We start from the raw sequence: 20,347 nt of genomic DNA on the forward strand, positions 1-20,347 counted from the left end.
TTATGACCGTCGGTTAATAAGCATTAATTTTACGAACGCTTACAGCATATAACACGAAGAACAATTTAATTGAATGAGTGTAATTAAGTAGTCACAGTTTTATAACATTTGTTTAGTAGTTTCGTCATAAAAAAGAGATGAAAGTTTATTATCGAGAAATATGAAAGCGACAATTTTCCAAGACTACACATATAGAAACTATATCTTAATCTTTTAACAGTACGAGATCGAATCTTTATTGGAATTAAAATTTAATTCCCCGGAGGTTACTTTTTCGTTTAATCCCAAATCAATAGGTCGTAGAAGAATTGTAGTGACATCTGTTAGGTATTATTAGTATGGAAGGTTGTTTTATATCAGAAATGAGAAATATTTTTTTTAAATTTATCCAACGAGTTTTGGACCCTGGAACCTCCGGCAAACCAGCCGGCGATGAACTCCAGTCACTTTGTGACTCAATTGTTTTCGCTAAAAATTTGTTTATAAAATGTTTTCCTGATAAAATGATGGCGTTCAGGCGCAGAATGCGTTACCTAAAATGATATCAGTTATTTTGGAAGTACAGAACTGGCGTCATATTTCACTTTTTTAAAGGTTATGACTGATTTGAATGATCTACTAATCTCAATCTCTCACTTTTACTTATTATTTTTCTTGAAGAATTCAAGACGCAAAAAGAAATGCGTCACAAATGGCAGATTTATGGTGTAGTGTAAACAACTGATTCAGAAAATTAGTTTTTAAAAATAACTAACTATTTCATTATAAGGACGATACGTCACAAGAAAAGCGCCATCTTGCGCCGATATCAATTCTTTTGTAAGTGGATAAAGGAACTTGCGTCACACTTAAAATGTAAATGGTCTCTGGGCGATATCAGTTCTTTTGTAAGAGTTCGATCATCGTCATCTTTTCGATCGGATCTTCATTAAAACGTATGACTTTGTAGACCAGTTAGTCCTAAACTCAGCTGAAAGACATTTGAAGACTAGCTCCCAATTGGGCGATTTTTGGTAAAAAGCAGGGCCTATTTTTGGAAATTTTGTCCAAAATTTCCAAAAAATTGCCAAAAACTGCGAACGTCCAAAAACCAAATTTTCGAACGATTTTGGCAACTGCTGAATCAGCCTTGCGTTTTAACTGACTCTCGATTATTTCTTGACACTATCAGGTTTCAAATGAAGACGAGTAAGATTAATTTGAAAGATGAGAGCGTCAACAATCAAACATAAATCATTGAGAGCCGGCTAAAACATAAGACTGAGCTCCGGAGTTGCCAAAACAGTTCGAAATTATGGAAAAATTCGGTTTTTGGATGTTCGCAGTTTTTGGAAATTTTTGGCAATTTTTTGGAAATTTTTGGCAATTTTTTGGAAATTTTCGAATATACTTTGGGAGTAGTTGTAGTATGAACGAAGGCGGAAAAATCAAAAAAGTTGTACGATTTTTTTTAGTGGGTTTTAGTGCGTCTCGGCCCTTCACTAACGTAGCGCCATGATTTTAATATTCCCCTCCGCAAGCGCTTATTACAATTAAATCAAAGATTCTCAGAGAGCTGCCTTGGTTTTTGTTTTCAGTAGCGCACCTTTTGAGAAATATTTCACTAAATTTAACTGGAAAACTCACTAAATTTGTTGAATTTTTTTTTTTGTGAAATTTGGTGAAATTTAGTAAAATATTTCAAAATATTCGGCTCTAATAGCTCGAAAGCTTGATATTTTCATGCTCGGATTGCATCATTGTTGTGGGGGTAGATATCATGCTTTATTAAAGCCACTGTTCAAGTCATGATCAATAGAGCGTAACTATAACCATCCCAACAATTGTCATTCTAATTAGATTTTGCCTAAAGCGATTCCACTTCGAATTCTATTTAAAAATAAAATTTAAATTGGAGAACCATATGCTTTCCAAAAATAGTATGCCACTTACCATTCTTATTTGATTATGCACCCTCTGCGCACCGTCCACCCTCTTGCAGCAATTAGATGTGTTACGCTATGCATACTTTCATATCTATATATGACAATTGATCGCGAATGCATCGTGTGCACATCTCTCTACCAGTTCCTTGTTTTACCAGAACATTTGTATCGATCAAAAATGCTAATTTCCAGCAATAATAATACGCATCTGGCGTATTAATTAAACTTTTTATATTTTTCTATAGAATGCCTCTTCGTACACTTCCTCCTCTACAACTGCATTTTATTGTACGACTAGATCTATTTTCAATAAATCGACAGAATATCTCGACGAGGAAAATGGTATATTCACGACAAATATGTGGTGCACTCAATGTATATAATATTGATGATGGTGAAGGTCCGAAGCACGCGACTAAAATGAAACTAGTTTTTTCTGTGTCACAATGGTCACTTGATATTATAATGCATAAAAATCGCGCACCAGTTTACCATATACAATGTAATATATATATAGACACCACGTCCATTTCATTTCTGGTTGTTGCTATTCAAATCTTTCATCTTTTCTGAATTCATCGTCTTTTAATCTTGAAATTAATTGAAAAATATCCGAAATATTTGATTTAAAACCAGCTTAATTAATGAATCCAATGGGGAGCCATTGACTGAATTATTTATGAGTCTTCGGCTGAAATGAATTATTCGGTCATCTGGAAGTATAATTATGCGGTCGTCGATACGTGCTAGAATTATTAATCGATATCGATTTTTGCAGCAAAAAAAGTGTAAAATATAATGAATGGCTTATCAATCCATCAAGACAAGAGAGCGAAAAAAAAAACCCGAAGGTAAATCGGTGTTGGGGCTGGTCATAATATTACGACAATTCAAAGTCATTGTTAATTGAAAAGGTAATTTATTGCTGCAAATAATTCACCCATTAACTTACGGCTATAAATTTATTATAAATATTATCCAACCAAATTATTGCTGTTCAACGGACTATACTTCACCATTTCCTTGCTCCGTCTACGATTGGGCAACGGAAACAGTCCATCCCAAATCGCATACCGTTCCGCATACATTTTATCTTTCATTTGATACTCTTCGCCCATATCCAAATAGTTGAACCGGTTCGGCAGCATTTGTCTCCATCGAATGTCTCTGATCACTTCATCGTTCAGTCGATTTGGATCGCTGCAAAACCGGAGAAATCATTTTTCTATTTCCGAAACCAAAACCGAATCATTCGAGCAGTACCCCCTCAATGCAAAAGACGCCCACATTCGGGTGAATCTTTCAACATGTAAATTTTCCGGGTCAGTTATTTTGAACATTTTCGCTACAGATGGGACCGCAAACAAATACAACAAGTCATCATGGTGAACCGCACCTGAAGACATACAAATTATCCGAGCATTAAATTTTGGACGGTTTTTACCTTTTCATCAACTCAACAGAACAAGAACACTTTGTATGTTCTGTACATCTGTGAATGAACTGATTATCATGTCCCTAAAATAGATTGTCGAAATGTTTTGTTCCGGCGCTTTGTATGAATTTGAGTTTGAAAAGGAATACTTATCGCTTTTAAACCCTTGTGAAAACTTTAAACATTACCTTGGGTCTCGTGGAAGTCGTTATTTGGGTTTCCAGACGAGACGTCGACACACACGATTCACATAAAGTCACCCACTTTTAGCAAAGTAGAAATATTGAAAATCAACCCAACACTCACCATATGGCTTATTATCGGGATAATACACATGACTGAACCGTCCGACATAACTGTGTCGATAATAATAAACTCGTGTAAATGCTGCTGCCAGTTTTACGAATCGATGAACACCAAAGCCAACAACGCCGTCGGAGAAAAGCTAAAAAAAATTTTCTTTATTCAGAATTCGAATTCAGATTCGTTTCCCGATTTCGTATACATGACTTAGGCCAGCGAGTGATGACTGGTCATCAAAGAATGCCTCGTTCAAATACTCCTTCCGTAATTTGGCACTTATCTCCTCCGATCGATTGGTGTTTCGTTCGTACAAAAAGGAAATCGGCGCATAGGTCGAAAAATTCGAATCGAATTTCAGACGATCTTCGTCGCTCTTCAGAATAGCTAAAATCGACGGTTTATTTGGGACAAGGATCTACGAAACATTCCAATCATTTTACCAATTGCTGGACCAAGAAACTCATGTTCGGTAATGCCAGCAATGACTGGCACTCTCATGAATCGTCCTTGACGCATAAGCTTTGTGGGATTTTCAATGAGGAACCGTTCCTGTCCAAAGTCTTTCTCAATCACTGGATACCAGATCAATATCGGATTGCCGTGGCTAAATTCGAACATATTGACCAGACTGTTCCCGAAGTCTCGTGCCGGTCTCTATGAACTCGTTCAGATTATCTTGGGAGTAGAGATGTGCGGGCCGCCCGAAATTCACCTACCCGATCCGGCCCAGCCCGGCCCGACCGGGCTTGGGTCCGGGTTTCAAAAATTAGTCGGGCTCGGGCGGGTTCGGGTTTCAAAAACAAAGATTCGGACCGGCCCGACTTTGTTCGTCTTTTAAAAAAATGTGAAAACTTGAAGAAAAATTTAAAGAAAATTTGTAGTACAGTCCGAGAGTAAGCTTCCTTTCACGTGTTCGATAGATTTGTGAGACTACATTATTATAACGATAGCTAATCGAACGATTTCCACTTGTTAGGCGCGCCAATTTTAGGTTTTTTCGCTCAATAAAAAATATACGGGCCGAGTCGGGCCGGGCCGGTCTTCACTACAAAATTCTCGGGTCGGGTCGGGCTCGGGCATTAAAAATTAGTCTGGGCCGGGCTGGGTCGGGTTTTGAAAATAGGTCGGCCCGCACATCTCTACTTGGGAGTTCAAAAAAAAATGTTCGAAAACAAGTACCGATTTCAAACAGTCCATCATGTCATCCATGGAATCAATAGGACAATCTAGTATTTTGGCTTGACGCTCTGCAATTTCTAATTGATGTTTGGGTATCTTCCATTGAGCTGTCGCTGCACCACCCATTATAATTGCTCGATGAAACAAGCCTGTGGAGAAGTTACTTAAAAGACGGAAAATGTTAAATGTTTATTTCAGTTACTCTTAGACATTGGTGACACCATGTGCAAAGATGCAGCTACGGCTCCAGCAGAATAACCCATCAGAGTCACTAAATTCGGATCGCCACCAAACTGTGAAGCAAACAGTCATTTTGACAAAATATTCACTTGTAAGCCCGCGAATAGTTTTTGTTCATTACGTGACTGATGTGATATTTCACCCATTTCAGCGCCAGTACTTGATCTTTAAAAGCAGCATTTCCTGGATACTCAGACGTACCCAAACTCAACAGACCCAGCGAACCCAATCGGTAGTTCATTGTCACCAAGACAATATCACGATCCATTAAGATTTGCGGACCAGCGAAATTTTTACTCTGACCCGAAACACCATAAAATCCACCAGGATGGATGTAAACGATTACCGGTTTTTTAACGGTTGTGTTCGATGATTTTTTCGATATCTTAAATCAGGGTCAATTAATTGCAACTTATACCATATCATGCAGATCAATAGAACGGAAATTTACTTCATGCGTGTAAATGTTCAGTCGTAAACAGTCTTCGGATACTTCAGTCCAATCATCGGTTGGTTGGGGGCACATAGGTCCATCGCGTGTGGCATCGAAAACTTTGTCCCACTGTTCAATAGGTTCGGGTGCCTAAACAATGTTTGGGAATTTTTAAATGGTTTTCTTGGAAGAGAGGAGATAAATGAAGGGAATATGAATGGCAGGTTCAACTAACTGACGAAAACTAAACAAATTTCTAACAAAACTGCATATCGATACAGATATGCTGAGATAAAAACCGCTAACAACCTGAACCGCCGATCATTCTCTTACGAATCGCAAACAGTTCGTTTATTATCAACACAAAACTCACTTTGAATCGAAGATCACCGACTGGCGATTTCGCATATCTAATTCCACGGAATGCATAAAACAATTCCCCTAATCGGGACCGTAGCACACTACCCCGCACATGACCCAATCCCGTAAGAACAACCGGTTCTTCGTACAAATCACTCGGTTTTGATTCAACACTGATCACAATTATTGAAAAAACATACACGAATGTGCTGATGCAGCACCGCGGAATTAATTTACACCTCATTCTCGGATGTGTGTTTTATCTTTGAGCTGAACTTTCTTCTTTTGCATTAATTTATATAATGGCTCTTCAAACAACATTTCGTGCGATACAACAACTCAATTTGTAACAAGCATGTTTTTCACTTAACTGTTTATTATATGGATGGAGGCTGCTTTGTATACAAGCCAGCTTAATTACGATACATAAATCAATTCGTTCTTAGTATTTGAACGAAATGTATTTCGAATGATGAATTTTGTTTCGTGTCCGTACTTTCCGTTCGTCTATTTTATAACCTGTTAAACTGTGATGCTAATTGACTGTAACCAGGTTAGAATACGAGTATCTTTTAGTGGATGATTAAAGAAATTGGTAAACGATAAAATCACCTGTACAGCCATGTAGAGACTGTTCTTTTGAAACTTTTGTCCATAGTTTTAACAAATGAAGTGCCTAAAGGTAACATGCGCTTCCTATTTTTACATAGTTTTAATTGTACAACCTTACTGGAAAGCTGGTAAAAGCTGGTAAATCTCATTTAACCTGTTACAGAAGCATACGACAAGTATTATTATCTGGTCTACTATTTCCATCGATCAAAGTATTTTTAATCGGTTTACTGAAAATCTTGTACTTCATTTTTTTAAACATCCATTTTGCTATAGAAAAGACCGTATTACCCTTAGTTAGCCATTATTTTGGTCGTTTTGGCCGAATTTGCGCCTCACATGTCACATCCTTTACTCGAAGATCTACGCACATCAGAACGATTTGATCAAAAAATGTTTTTTCTGGACCATGTACGGCTGCTGTTTCACGTTTCGATAACGACGAACATAAAGCTAACAGAAAACAACCAAATTCTGTTCAAAATTTACACTTCAAATCATCGTGTCACTACACATGCATGTTCGGTGTCATTAAAAAGCTAAGAGCAATCATGGGAAACAGTTTTTTGGTATTTCTGTAACTTTTCCGCTACTGGGAAAAAGCATTAGAATTTCACCGAAATAGTCACATTTAAATCCCTACTTTCAACCGCTCCTCACTCAGTCAGTAAATAAAAATTAAAACCTATTGCCCGAAAGAACATGCAATTATCTTTCAAATGACACCTCACACCAAGGTTCTGAAAGAACCAGGTTAAGACACCCACGAAGGCGGGTGACACCGAAATCGATAAGCGTACTCAATACAGATTGTGTGTGAAACCAACTTGAAGAAAATGTTTTTTAGGAAAATTCGGAATTTTGTTTTTGCTACGTTGCCTTTTTCATATAAACTTCGTAGCCGCTGAGCTCAATTTATGTGATTCATTGTTTAAATAATTGGAATACGTGGTTTATTTATTTATTTTATTATTTTTTCCGAGCTTTCGCACACAAACTGTGAGCTTCATCAGGGCTGACAATAACTAATGAGACCTACTTATCGTTTTTCTAATTGGTGTGAAAGGGATGGGTTACTACGAATTTGACTTTCTTGCATGAAATCTTTTATGTTCGGAATTATTGCATTCCATGCGTTACTCAAAATTAATCCTTGATCAGTGTTCATTAACGTTTTTGTACTTTGTTGGATTGCCAGTCCTTCTTTAATTTTTTTTTCTAAGACCAAAATCTTTCTCTTTTATGATTATTTTTCCGTTGTTCCAGTCAATTTCATGATTTCTGTTTCTGATGACATGTCTTGCAACTGCCGATTTCTTGTATTCTCTTCTTCTTACGTTGCCTTCATGGTCTTCTTTTCTTTCTTCGAAACGGAAGGTTTCACCAATGTAAATGTTCTAACATGTACCACAGGGAATGGAATAGACTCCAGCTTGATTCGTTGCTTCTTTATCTTTGAGGCTTCGGGTCATGTTTAACATTTTTATCTCCTGCAAGCTGATATTTCATACATTACGCGTTTCTGCATATAAACACAAACACATACATAACCACAGCCTATACGATTGGATAATTCACACATAACCTACCTAGGGTAAATTTACTTTCCATCTACATATTTGAAATAATCGCCGAACGGCGGAAGCGAACACGGGACCAGCAGCATATCAACCAAACATGCTGACCACTACGCCAACAAATCACATAACGCGATGCAATTGCTGTCGGTAGTGGTTCGTTAGTCACTTCTACATCGATCAAATAATCAGAGTAGTCGGAATGATGTGATTTGAACGAAATGTTGAGGTGGATAGTATATATGTGTGAGTAAGTAAATAAAGGATTCTCTGTATGATGTTTTTTTTTGTTGTGAATGCGTTTTAAAACAACATGCTTAATTAATTAATTTTAAATCCAAATTTTTGTGGTTATTTCGCTAATGTATGAAATATCAGCTTGCAGCTCGCTGGCGCTCGTTATATACAATTGTACATACGAAGTTATTCTCGAAATATACACCAAGGTAGAAAATGTACTATTGTCCCTGGTGTGAAAGTTACTTTCCATTTCATTTTTCGACGTAAATAGCCTCCAACTTTGTTCGAGATGTTTCCTATGTAAGGGAGTGGCACCCAATATTCTTCTTTTTCATCCTCGTTCTCGTCTTCATTAATTAAGATTGATATGTTAGAATTTGATTGTTGAAGTGTTTGTATTTGGATTTGGTTTTCGGTAACTGGTAAATTTTGATTTGGATTCTGAATTTCATTTTGAATTGTGTTTAGTGTTGTGAATTTTGAACTCACTCTTTCAATTCGTTTGTTAATGAATTCTATCGGATAATTATTTTCTTGTAAAGTTTCTCTGATGTGATTCAATTCATGTTGTAGATAATTTGGACTGCAAATTTGGAATGCCCGATATACCAGAGCGTCGATTACCGAAATTTTTTGTGATTTGTGATGGAAGGAATCAAAGTTCAAATATTTGTCCGTGTGAGTGGTTTTTTTCTGTAGACCGATGTTTCTATTTTTGTTTCTTCTATTCGTTTGATGAGGATGTCCAAAAAAGCTATTTCATTGTTTTCTTCACCTTCCATGGTGAATTGTATTTGTGGATGGTATGAATTCAATTTTTCTTTAATTTCATTTGCATCATGTATGTCTCCTTCGATTATTGCAAAAACGTCGTCCACATATCTCTTCCAAAAAAATATCTTTGGATTTTTTGGAATTATGTTCTTTTCCAATTTTTGCAAATAAATATCTGCCACTGTACCAGATATTGGTGATCCCATTGGACATCCAGAATTCTGAAGATATAATTCGTTGCCATATTGAAAGTATGTGTTATTTAGACATTCCGTTAATAGTCGTGATATATCTGGAATAGTCAGATTTTCGAAAATGTCTTTTTTCCAATTCTGGTTTTCGTTCAATCTTTCTTCTATAGCTTGGACGGAATCTGGTATAGGTAAATTTGTGTACAGACTTGTGACATCGAAGGATACAAGAATGCATTGTTGTGGTAATCTCAATTCTCGTAGATGATTCATCATTTTATATGAATTTTTGATCGTTGATGTTTCGAAACCTTCGTTGGTGAGTGATATTAGTTTATTCAATATTCTTGCTAGTTTGTAGTTTACAGAATTTCGGAAATCGTTGATAGGTCTGAAAGGGGTTCCTTGTTTGTGTATTTTTGGAAGTCCAAAAAATTTTGAAATTCTTGGATGATTTTCAATCATGTCATTGTACAGTTTTTCATTTAATCTCTTTGATTTCTTTAGTTCTTTGCATAAAGATTTCAGATTTTTTAGGTTTTGCTTCCGTTGGATCTTCTTGTAATCTTGTATATGGACCTTCTTCAATTAGATCTTTTACTTTTCTGTGGTAGTCGATTGTGTTCATTAGTACGGTTGCGTTGCCTTTGTCGGCTTTCATTATTAATATGTCTTTGTTCGACGTTAACGATTTCATTATTGACATAACTTCACTATTTTGGTTGGCTAATCGTCCTTGTTCTATCATTCTGCATATATTGTTCCTTATTATTTCTTTTTCGACTTCTGTTATATCCTCTTCTTTGAATTTGTGTTCGATTGACGAAATAAATTCTAATTTTAGGTTTTTGACCAGTCTTTCGTTGGGCGGAACTGCAAAATTTAAACCTAAAGAAAGAACTTCCATTTCTTTCTCGTTCAAATCGTAATCACTCAGGTTTATTACATTCTTGAATTTCGCTGGTGTTGTCTGAGGATTATTTTGTAAAAAGCCATTATTTGAGAGAGAGGAATATGTTTTTGCCATCAATTTTTGCAGTTTTTCTTGTTGACGTTTCTTCGTTTTATTGAATTTTTGTTCATAGTCGTTTGTGCAAAAATCAATTATTTTTTGGTAAATCGACACTGGTAACCAGGATAATTTCGTCTTTGTTATTTTGATTTCATTTTCTAAATCTTTTTGATCTTTGTATTTGGATTTAATTGATTCTTTAAGTAAATTCAGCTCGAAATTTTTAATTAGAAATTTAGACTTTTTCGTTTTAATTTTATCGAAAGATTCTGGTACTTTTATGAAATTTAGAATTATTTGATTGTCTTTGCACTTTTTTAGAAAATGGATTGTGTTCTTGTTTTCAGCTAATTTATTTGTGTCCTTCTGCAGATTGATAATTAAGAAAATAATTTCCATTCCAAAATGGATTTTTATGTAATCTTTTATTTCTCTCCAACCACGGAATATGAAATTCATTGTTTAAATAATTGGAATACGTGGTCTATTTATTTATTTTATTATTTTTTCCGAGCTTTCGCACACAAACTGTGAGCTTCATCAGGGATGACAATAACTAATGAGACCTACTTATCGTTTTTCTAATTGGTGTGAAAGGGATGGGTTACTACTAATTTATGTGTCACCGCCTTCGTGATCAACTCAGAGTTGTCTTAACCTGGTTCTTTCAGAACCTTGCCTCACACGACGTCATACGTTTCGCGTAGCCGGGGACGACGCCATAAGAAAAATGCATGTTTTCGTACAAAAATTTCGCTTAAGAAACCAAAACCTATCTAGGCACACATAAAAACGTTCGTATCATTGTAAAGCTGGGTTGAGCCTCTGTCAGGGCGTCCACTGATCTAAATATAAACATGCACCAAGTGTGAGATATTGCTATTTTCTAAGAAGAACATATAGATATCTGCGCTTGCGCCGTATTTTAAGTTCTATACCTAGTCAATGAACCCTAACAGTTGTGACTCCATTGTCTGTAGTGGCAGCCACCAAGACGGATATAAATATATTTATGACAGCGATTTTAAACTATTCAAGCCAAGAGCTACCTAGGCATATATATAACCAATAGACCTGTTCGAAATATTATGGCGAGTGATTTCACTGTAGATAATCAGAACATCGAAGCACTCAATTGAAATGACAAGCATCAAACCACCCGCGATTTGGGGTATAAATACGAGACATTTGTACGAAATAAAGTCAGAATAAACTGGAACGTTGAACGGGCAACAGCCCTAAATAAATGTTTATTTCTCAGTAGAAGTGGAACGGCGGTGTCTGGCACTACTAGTGCGGGGAGAATATCCCTTCCAGTCACCAATGTTTGTAGAAGTATCAATACGGCCAACCGGCATTCAAAGAGAAGCAGTAAAATTCTCAACAAGACCTTTAAAATATCAATCCGACGGATTGACTCTCAAAAAAAATCTCTCTCTATGTTCTCTAACTATTGTAAAAATTCAATGGTAACCCAGATATCTTAAAAATTAAACTCACGAATCTACAGAGATTAAGGAAGTATAGCTGCCGATAATTTCTTATTTATTGTACGATCAAATATTCAATGTAATGAGACAGCTCTGCAATTTCATTTATACCAATTTATTCTTAACAATGTTGTCAATCTAAATGGAACTGATTGAGGAACTGAACGAAAACGAGCCATCAGAACAGTCGGAGCGTTTGCTGCGACTGAGCCCCGTACGAACCCGTATATCTATTGCGTACGTGACCCTAGTGCGTCTGTCACCCTACTTTGACCGTAAACCTATTGTACCCGTAAACGTAGTTGAAGTCAAATTATTATGAAATGTGTGTACATCTTAGAAATTGCGCATAGCGCAATTACGAAGCCCCGTACGACGTTCCTTTCAAATGTAACACAAATTTCAAGTTGACCTAAAATTTTAATTTATTGAGAGGCCTAAGGCCAAGTTACGGCCTTAGTCCAACGACCCAAATTTATTTTTTTTCCAACAGTATTCTATTCGGCCTTCGATTACCTTCCAAATGAAACAAAAATTAGGAAAATCGGATGAAATTTACTCGAGTTATATGCAAAATACACTTAGGGCCGAGTAGCGGCCTTAGTCCCAGGACCCAAATTTATTTATTTTTTCAACAACATTCTATTCGGTGTTCGATTACCTTTAAAATGAAAAATAAATTAGGAAAATCGGATCAAATTTACTCGAGTTATATGCAAAACACACTTAGGGCCGTGGAGCGGCCTTAGTCCAAGGACCCAAATTTTAAATTTTTTTCCACAACATTCTATTCGGTGTTCAACTACCTTTTAAATGAAAAAAAAATTAGGAAAATCGGATGAAATTTACTTGAGTTATATGTAAAATACACATAGAGCCCTAGTAGCGGCCTTAGTCCGAGGACCCAAATTTAATTTTTTTTTTCAACAACATTCTATTCGGTGTTCGATTACCTTTCAAATGAAACAAAATTTAGGAAAATCGGATCAAATTTACTCGAGTTATATGCAAAATACACTTAGGGCCGAGGAGCGGCCTCAGTCCAAGGACCCAAATTTCAAACATTTTTCTCACCACATTCTATTCGGTATTCAATTACCTTTCATATAAGACAAAAACTAGCAAAATTGGATGAGATTTAATCGATTTATATGCAAAATACACTTAGGGCCGAGGAGCGGCCTCAGTCCAAGGACCCAAATTTCAAACATTTTTCTCACCACATTCTATTCGGTAATCAATCACCTTTCATATAAGACAAAAACTAGCAAAATTGGATGATATTTACTCGATCTATACGCAAAATACACTTAGGGCCGAGGAGCGGCCTCAGTCCAAGGACCCAAATTTAAAACGTTTTTCGCCACATTATATTGGGGCTTCGATTACCTTTCAAATGAAACAAAAATTACGAAAAAAGGATGAAATTTACTCGAGTTATATGCAAAATACACTTAGGGCCGAGGAGCGGCCTCAGTCCAAGGACCCAAATTTCAAACATTTTTCTCACCACATTCTATTCGGTATTCAATTACCTTTCATATAAGACAAAAACTAGCAAAATTGGATGATATTTACTCGATCTATACGCAAAATACACTTAGGGCCGAGGAGCGGCCTCAGTCCAAGGACCCAAATTTCAAACATTTTTCTCACCACATTCTATTCGGTATTCAATTACCTTTCATATAAGACAAAAACTAGCAAAATTGGATGATATTTACTCGATCTATACGCAAAATACACTTAGGACCGAGGAGCGGCCTCAGTCCAAGGACCCAAATTTAAAACGTTTTTCTCACCACATTCTACTCGGTATTCAATTACCTTTCATATTAGACAAAAACTAGCAAAATTGGATGAGATTTAATCGATTTATATGCAAAATACACTTAGGGCCGAGGAGCGGCCTCAGTCCAAGGACCCAAATTTAAAACGTTTTTCGCCACATTATATTGGGGCTTCGATTACCTTTCAAATGAAACAAAAATTACGAAAAAAGGATGAAATTTACTCGAGTTATATGCAAAATACACTTAGGGCCGAGTAGCCTTTCACTTCTGGGGCCCTAACTCACGGTCCATTCACCCGATTTTAATTTTTTTCGACTTTTTTCTCCTGGATCGGTATCGACAATACCTATCTTTTGCCGTTTCATTTGCATTTCCATCGTTTTTTTTGCCGTAAATATCCCCAAAAGACCTTAAAGCACTTAGGCGGCCCTAACTCACGAAGGGCCGACCCAAATATGCCCATCTTCCCACTTAGCCTCACTATCTTTCAGGGAAAAAAAAATTTTTGAAATCGGATTTGATTTACTCAAGATATCGACGTGACGGACAGACAGACGGACAGACGGACAGACAAAATTTTTATTGCGGATTCGTTATCTATGAACATAGGCAAACACTTTGCCCTTACCGTCTGCTTCGAACTCCATCAATTACACACGGCATCGTAATCCTATAAGCCCCTTTGTACTTCGTACGGGGCTAAAAATAAACTTAATTTTATGGTCACAGTAACGACAAAAAAAGTTTCAATCCGAAAACATATCTCTTTAATCGAATGGTTACCTTCTGGTGATACCTATAATTATACCGTGGCTGTGAGACACAACCGATAATAACTTAATCGTAAAAAACAAACACATTATCGACGCTAAAACAAACATACTCCTTACCCATAATTACATGCGCGTTTTTTTGTTTCTGTTGTCATCATCACAATCACAGCCATCCACCATCGACAATCACATCGAATTGACACCACTTATCTTCGAAATTACCCATCTCACCTGATCTCCTTTATAATACTTAAATATGTAAATTTTGTCGGTCAACACGGCCGAATGTAGTCTCTCGTTGTCGTTGAACGTTTTCAATTAAAATAAAAGTGCCAATTATCTCATCTGAAAAATAATATCGGAATTACTTATTGCGACATATTGCGTTACTGCATGCCACATTTGAATGTTGAGATGATTTTTTTTTGTCTTTTTCCTTTTTTCATCAGACTTTGGTCGGCATGCACATTTCAGAAGATATTTAAATAGTTCCTACTTGAATAATCCAGTTATTCTCGAGTCAATTTATTCTGGCGAGTAACTGATTGGGCAATTTGGATGGTCTTTTTCGAGTTTAGTATAATTATTGCAATCATGACAAGCTCTGGATAATATGGACCTGTATATAGTAAAATGCACGTTACAAAATTGAAGTACAAGATTTGATTGATTGATTGATTGAACATTTATTTAGCAACGCTATTTTTACATCATCACATAGATTATCACAAAATTTAAAATTTATCGTCTACATCTTAATCATCATCTTCTTTTCTCTTCTTTTACCAACAAATTCAATTTTAAACAAAAACTGTCCTCACAAAACTCTTTAAATTACTTTTGAACACCGTTTCATTGTCCTCATCTTTTAAGTCTCTCGGCAGTGAATTAAACAAAACAAGTCCCCTATGAAACAACGAATTCCTTTCTTTAACACTTTTCTTAGCTGTCACATGGAAATCTTCTCTCGATCTCGTTTCGTATCGATGTATGTCACTGTTGAATGTAACAATTTCGCCGAGGTACTTTGGCATCAGCCCCCTTCGCAGCTTGCGCACAAACGTCAACGTCGTTGCATACACTCGTTGTTTCACGCTCATCCAGTCCAACGCTCCCAACATGAATGATATGGGTGTGATCTTCCTACACTTCAGCACTGATCTCATCACTCGATTTTGAAGTATTTGGAGTCTATCGAATGCTGATTGATTGCTCAAAAACAGTAATGAAGCGCAGTAGTCGAAGTGTGGCGCAATAATGGATTTGTAAACGCTGATTCGTGCTTCCATCGTTAAATCTGTCGCCAATCTTGACAAAACCCCAACTTTTTTCGCCACTTTTTACATACGTAGTCCACGTTTTGTTTGAAATCTAATTTGTAATCAATTAGGACTCCCAGGTACTTGATATTGTTCACTACCAACAGATTGAAAATTCTTTGATCGATTGACTGGTCATATGCTTGCCGTCTGTAACAGGTTAAGTTTGAGTTTGTGGCTCGATTAATACTCAATAGTAGATGTTGGTGTCCCCTCCCAACTTTACCTCTGTGCAGAGATAATTTCGGTCAATTGCGAAAAGAAAATGAACTGACATGGCCATGAGTGTGAAGCAAGAAAGCAATACATCCGATAGGAAAACTACCATTCTGCATTCTCAACTTTATAAAAGATAAGCTGGCTCAAACATACACTAGATCACCAATTGTTAGGGCTCTGCTCATAGCGATAATAATGAAATAGTGCAGGTCAACATTCAACTAGTTAGTCTTTTACTTGTGACCAGAGCCATGATCCATGAAAATGTCACCTTCGCTGGATCACAAAACTCAGATAGTTCGTCTACTACTTGCTGACGCTGACCGAAACTTTATATTTTCGAAAAAAATGTTGCAGTTTTGTTGATATTCAACGTTAAGGGTTTTCCGGCTGAACAAACCATTTTTCGATTTCTGGAAAAACAAAGAACAAAGAAAAGTCTTAAAGGACTTAAGCGCACGTGGCATAAGGCTGCTGGACTCCAACAGTATCAGAGTCAATAATATTACTGCAACGTCAATCATGTCCGTAGCGTTAGCGGAGGACTTGACGCAGTCTAACTTCCAAAAAAAGAACGAAGAAATTTTTTTGAGACGCGGCAACTATATATAGGCGAGAATGTAAGTTTCTTTCCTTTGGCCTGTATCACCACAAATCCTATTCTATCTTATTCGCGCTTCAAATACGAGCACAACGAGCTATCACTCGACTATGTAACTTTAAAATTGCCGGAGATACATCGTTTTGAAATTGGCACTTTTCATAGAAAATGCACCAAATTGACTTTTCCCAAACAATCAAAATCTTTCAACTTACTCTGTATGTTTCTATCTATCTATCTGTCTATCTATCGATGGTCGATCTCGGAAACCAGTCAGCCAATCTCCATGAAATTTTGCAGGAACCTCAGGGTGGGCATAAAAATAAAAATGTGATACGCCATTACCCCAGGAAAAACCAGAATTTTGTTTTATTGGCCTCGAAGTGGTTTCTGAGTGTGGTTTTCGAGGGTCGGGAACGCGTTTTCGGCTGTAGCTTAGCTGTATTGAAACCTACAGAGGCGTGCGACCCATCAAATGAAAGGTATTCGTAACACGATTCGAACAAAAAAATAATTTAAAAAATCGAGGCAGATTCGTTTGAGCTAGAGTGATTAGAGTGACCAAATTTTGAGCTACTCGAGCGTAGGACTAATATTTTTTTGGGTTATGAAAGATAAAGAGTTACTTTCTTCGGCAAAGTCTCAGAGTTTTACGAGTAGAACAGTGAAAAATGTCGAAAGTTGGAAATGGGTGGGTCAATTATGTTTTTAGAGGTATTTCTTGAATGGTGGCAGATAGCAAGTTACTTAATTCGGCAAAGTCTCAGAGTTTTACGAGTAGAAAAGAAGGGCATTTGTGAAAAATGTCGAAAGTTGGAAATGGGTGGGTCAATTGGGGTTTTGGAGATATTTCTTGAATGGTGGCAGATAGAGAATTACTTTCTTCGTCAAATTTTCGAATTTCGTCAAATTTTCGATTTTCGTTAAATTTCGTCAAATTTTCGATTTTCGTCAAATTTTCGATTTTCGTTAAATTTCGTCAAATTTTCGAATTTCGTCAAATTTTCGAATTTCGTCAAATTTTCTAAAACTTCTAAAACGACTGATATCCCAACAAAAATCTCTTCGAGAAAAGTGTGACGCAGTCTTTGAAGTACAATTTCTAAAATGAATGATATCGCTAGAGTTGACGCTTTCAGCTTCGTTACGCAAAAATTAAATTTTACACCCAATTTTAGTTCAAACAAGCTGGCTTAGTTTTACCAAAAAAAATTTGACTGGAAACAACCAAAATTTTACCAAAAAAATCTGCGTCGCAAAGTGGCAAATGTTCAGGAACAGACCAGCAAGAAAATTTATCTGCCACGTGCGACGCAGATTTTTTTGGTAAAATTTTGGTTGTTTCTAGTCAAATTGTTTTTGGTAAAAATTATTTGGCAGATGATGAGAAAAACTAAGCCAGCTTGTTTGAACTAAAATTGGGTGTAAAATTTAATTTTTGCGTAACGAAGCTGAAAGCGTCAACTCTAGCGATATCATTCATTTTATAAATCGTACTTCAAAGACTGCGTCACACTTTTCTCGAAGAGATTTTTGTTGGGATAAAGTTTATTGATTAAACGGATAGAACCGATAGAATTTGTCGAGAGCTTACCGTCTATATAACGGCTCAGAGACAACGACTTAAAATTTGTCTAAAGAGCACAAAATTATAAGAATTGTTGGAAAACCCTAATAATTTAAAAAATCTTTGCTTTGTCATGGAGGCATGCATCCCCTCGTCCTCTATTCTCGGCGCCACTGTAACAGCTCATCTCACAAAACATTTTTACAGACAAAACGAGTCCAACAAGTCCCGTTGCATGATTTGTTTGCGTTTGCGTATAAACAGAACAGCTCTGTCAGGCAAAAGTTCCACTACAATCCTTTTCGTATAAAACTGAAAAATTGAATACCGTGCAAAAGGAACAACATTGAAGCGAATCCACTGTTTTTCACAGGTAGGAACCGGAGTTTCGTTCTTTGCAAATAAAAATGTGTTTTTGATTGAAAAGAGGTCAGGTGATGACGGTGACTTTTGTATAACAATAGTTTATGCAACCAATAGTATATTTCAACATACCCCAATACACACAAGATGTGTGTGCACGCGCGGGCGAAGCCCAAGCGAAAACACACATCGAGTGTGTATTGGGGTATTTTGAAAGATATTTTTCTGTAATAGTGAGAGTGTGTTGGTGCATTCCTTCCCAACCGTTACTTTCCCGCTCGACCGTTTACTTTCCCGCTCGACCGATTCATATGACACCTCACCAATACACTCTCACGTATACAGAAAAATAGGTTTACTTCTTCATTCAGTCACGTGAATTTTATCCGTTTCTAGACCGACGAAGATGAGTTTCGAAAATGAAATAGCATCGATGGAAACGTCCATTGGAAATTTGGTCACAGCTACTCTATCGAACATTCGCGAAAAATTGTTCGGCAGCAATGATTTCGTTTTGGCTGACACAGATGGAAACTTCGAAAAGTTTTTTTTAGAATCGGCCAAAAATAAGTGAGTGTTCGATGTCTACGTGACCCGTATCGATTTCAATTTTTTTTTTTCAATTTGATAGGATCGATTATGCATACAAAGCATATCTGATGCAAGCTAAATTCAAAAGCCTCATCACCACATCGAACAACAAAACCGCTGCCGAACCGCAAAAGGTGTTGGTATCACCAGCTAGTTTGGAAAAGGAAAAAGGCTCAACTGCATTGAACTCATCTTCTGACAAGCGGAAGTTTCCGCTAGTTCACTCGGACATACCAGCAACCGAAAAAAGCAGACAACTCCAGTTACAGAATGAACTCCAGACCACATTGGATATTGTTGGTCTACCACTGGGAAGCGGTGATCAGGAATCATTGGTAAAATTGGTCAAGATTTTGTGCAATCACCTGTCGGTGCCAATGAGTGCGGAAGATATCGAAAACGTTCAGACCGATGGTCGTGCGCTGACAGTAACATTTCACAAAGAGTATATGAAGGATCAAGTGCTCATGCAATATCAAGGGACAAATCTGAGATCTGATGAATTGCTAACACTTTTGCCGGGAGAAATTGCAGCACCGGTAAGAATTTACCAGAGTGTGACTGAGTTCTACAGACGACTAAGAATAAGTGCACAGTGTCACATTAACAGGAAACAGATTTGTTTCTACAATATTACTAATCGGGGACTCGCAATTAAGTTCACTCGAGGCGGTGCACTTGTGTACGTTCAATCACAATATGAGCTACAATGGCAGATTTTGCGATACGAAACACTGGTTAATAAATCCAAAACCTCAAAAATTAACTGCAGCCGTTAATTTTGATGAATAAAATTCTTTTGCTAAAAGTTCTGTAGAACAGAATTTACACTCGTGACTAATTCTATTGTTTTCTACTTCATTAATGAATCAACGATTTATTTCCGGACATTTTTCGATAATTGTTTAAAGCTCAAATAAACTGACATTTATCATAGAAACCGCATTTTAATGTAATTTACATGCTTACGCACGGTAAAGTGCACTTTAAATCACTTCTTGGGAAATGCACTTATCGTCCACAAACATGTAAAATGTGTTACGTCACTGCTAGTAAATGCTTGTTTAGGCACGTGTGATTACTCCACTCGCCTTCGGCTCTTTCAGCGAACCTCATACTTGCCTAAACAAATATTTACAAACAGTGACATAACATACTATTAACGTCTGTGGTTCCACTGCAACCACTTCACTCAAAAATTGACAAAGTACCGGGAACGGGGCAGTTATTGTTGCAGCAGGTATCTAGCATAACCCATTTTACATATGAGGAGGCTATGCCCGATTGTCATTATTTCACTGGGCCGTATCGGCGGCTAACTCAAACTGCATTTCAATACAAAATTCATGA

At 36.8% G+C, this 20,347-nt stretch overlaps 2 protein-coding genes across 3 annotated transcripts; one reads left to right on the top strand and one right to left on the bottom strand.

Moving 5' to 3' along the window:
• Positions 1 to 2,827: 2,827 nt before the first annotated feature.
• LOC119072747 (venom carboxylesterase-6) lies at positions 2,828 to 6,158 on the bottom strand. Its single transcript, XM_037178034.1, has 10 exons — positions 5,889 to 6,158; positions 5,534 to 5,665; positions 5,204 to 5,467; positions 5,045 to 5,135; positions 4,843 to 4,991; positions 4,104 to 4,317; positions 3,866 to 4,047; positions 3,667 to 3,805; positions 3,189 to 3,321; positions 2,828 to 3,125 (listed from the first exon to the last, which is right to left on the bottom strand). Exons 1-10 carry the CDS (start codon positions 6,117 to 6,119, stop codon positions 2,900 to 2,902), a joined length of 1,761 nt encoding a protein of 586 aa, XP_037033929.1. The 5' UTR covers positions 6,120 to 6,158; the 3' UTR covers positions 2,828 to 2,899.
• A 12,119-nt stretch (positions 6,159 to 18,277) lies between these two features.
• On the top strand, positions 18,278 to 19,937 carry LOC119072760. Of its 2 annotated transcripts, none has more exons than XM_037178054.1 (3): positions 18,278 to 18,416; positions 18,803 to 18,976; positions 19,038 to 19,937. In XM_037178054.1, the coding sequence occupies exons 2-3, from the start codon at positions 18,813 to 18,815 to the stop codon at positions 19,774 to 19,776; spliced, it is 903 nt and encodes a 300-aa protein (XP_037033949.1). In that variant the 5' UTR covers positions 18,278 to 18,416; positions 18,803 to 18,812; the 3' UTR covers positions 19,777 to 19,937. The 2 variants fall into 2 exon arrangements, with proteins under 2 accessions (XP_037033949.1, XP_037033950.1); XM_037178055.1 differs by having other exon boundaries at positions 18,278 to 18,405.
• Positions 19,938 to 20,347: the final 410 nt, after the last annotated feature.

Source organism: Bradysia coprophila (genome assembly GCF_014529535.1).
Source record: "Bradysia coprophila strain Holo2 chromosome IV unlocalized genomic scaffold, BU_Bcop_v1 contig_84, whole genome shotgun sequence".
NCBI lineage: Eukaryota > Metazoa > Arthropoda > Insecta > Diptera > Sciaridae > Bradysia > Bradysia coprophila.

Excerpts from the sequence above, each read along its gene's own strand:
- LOC119072747 (XM_037178034.1), bottom strand. The coding sequence starts at position 6,119 with ATGAGGTGTAAATTAATTCCGCGGTGCTGCATCAGCACATTCGTGTAT. Across the intron at positions 5,666-5,888 it reads TCGGTGATCTTCGATTCAAA|GCACCCGAACCTATTGAACA; the intron begins GTGAGTTTTGTG and ends AACATTGTTTAG. Across the intron at positions 5,136-5,203 it reads TGAAATATCACATCAGTCAC|TTTGGTGGCGATCCGAATTT; the intron begins GTAATGAACAAA and ends TTTGCTTCACAG.
- LOC119072760 (XM_037178054.1), top strand. The coding sequence starts at position 18,813 with ATGAGTTTCGAAAATGAAATAGCATCGATGGAAACGTCCATTGGAAAT. Across the intron at positions 18,977-19,037 it reads TTAGAATCGGCCAAAAATAA|GATCGATTATGCATACAAAG; the intron begins GTGAGTGTTCGA and ends TCAATTTGATAG.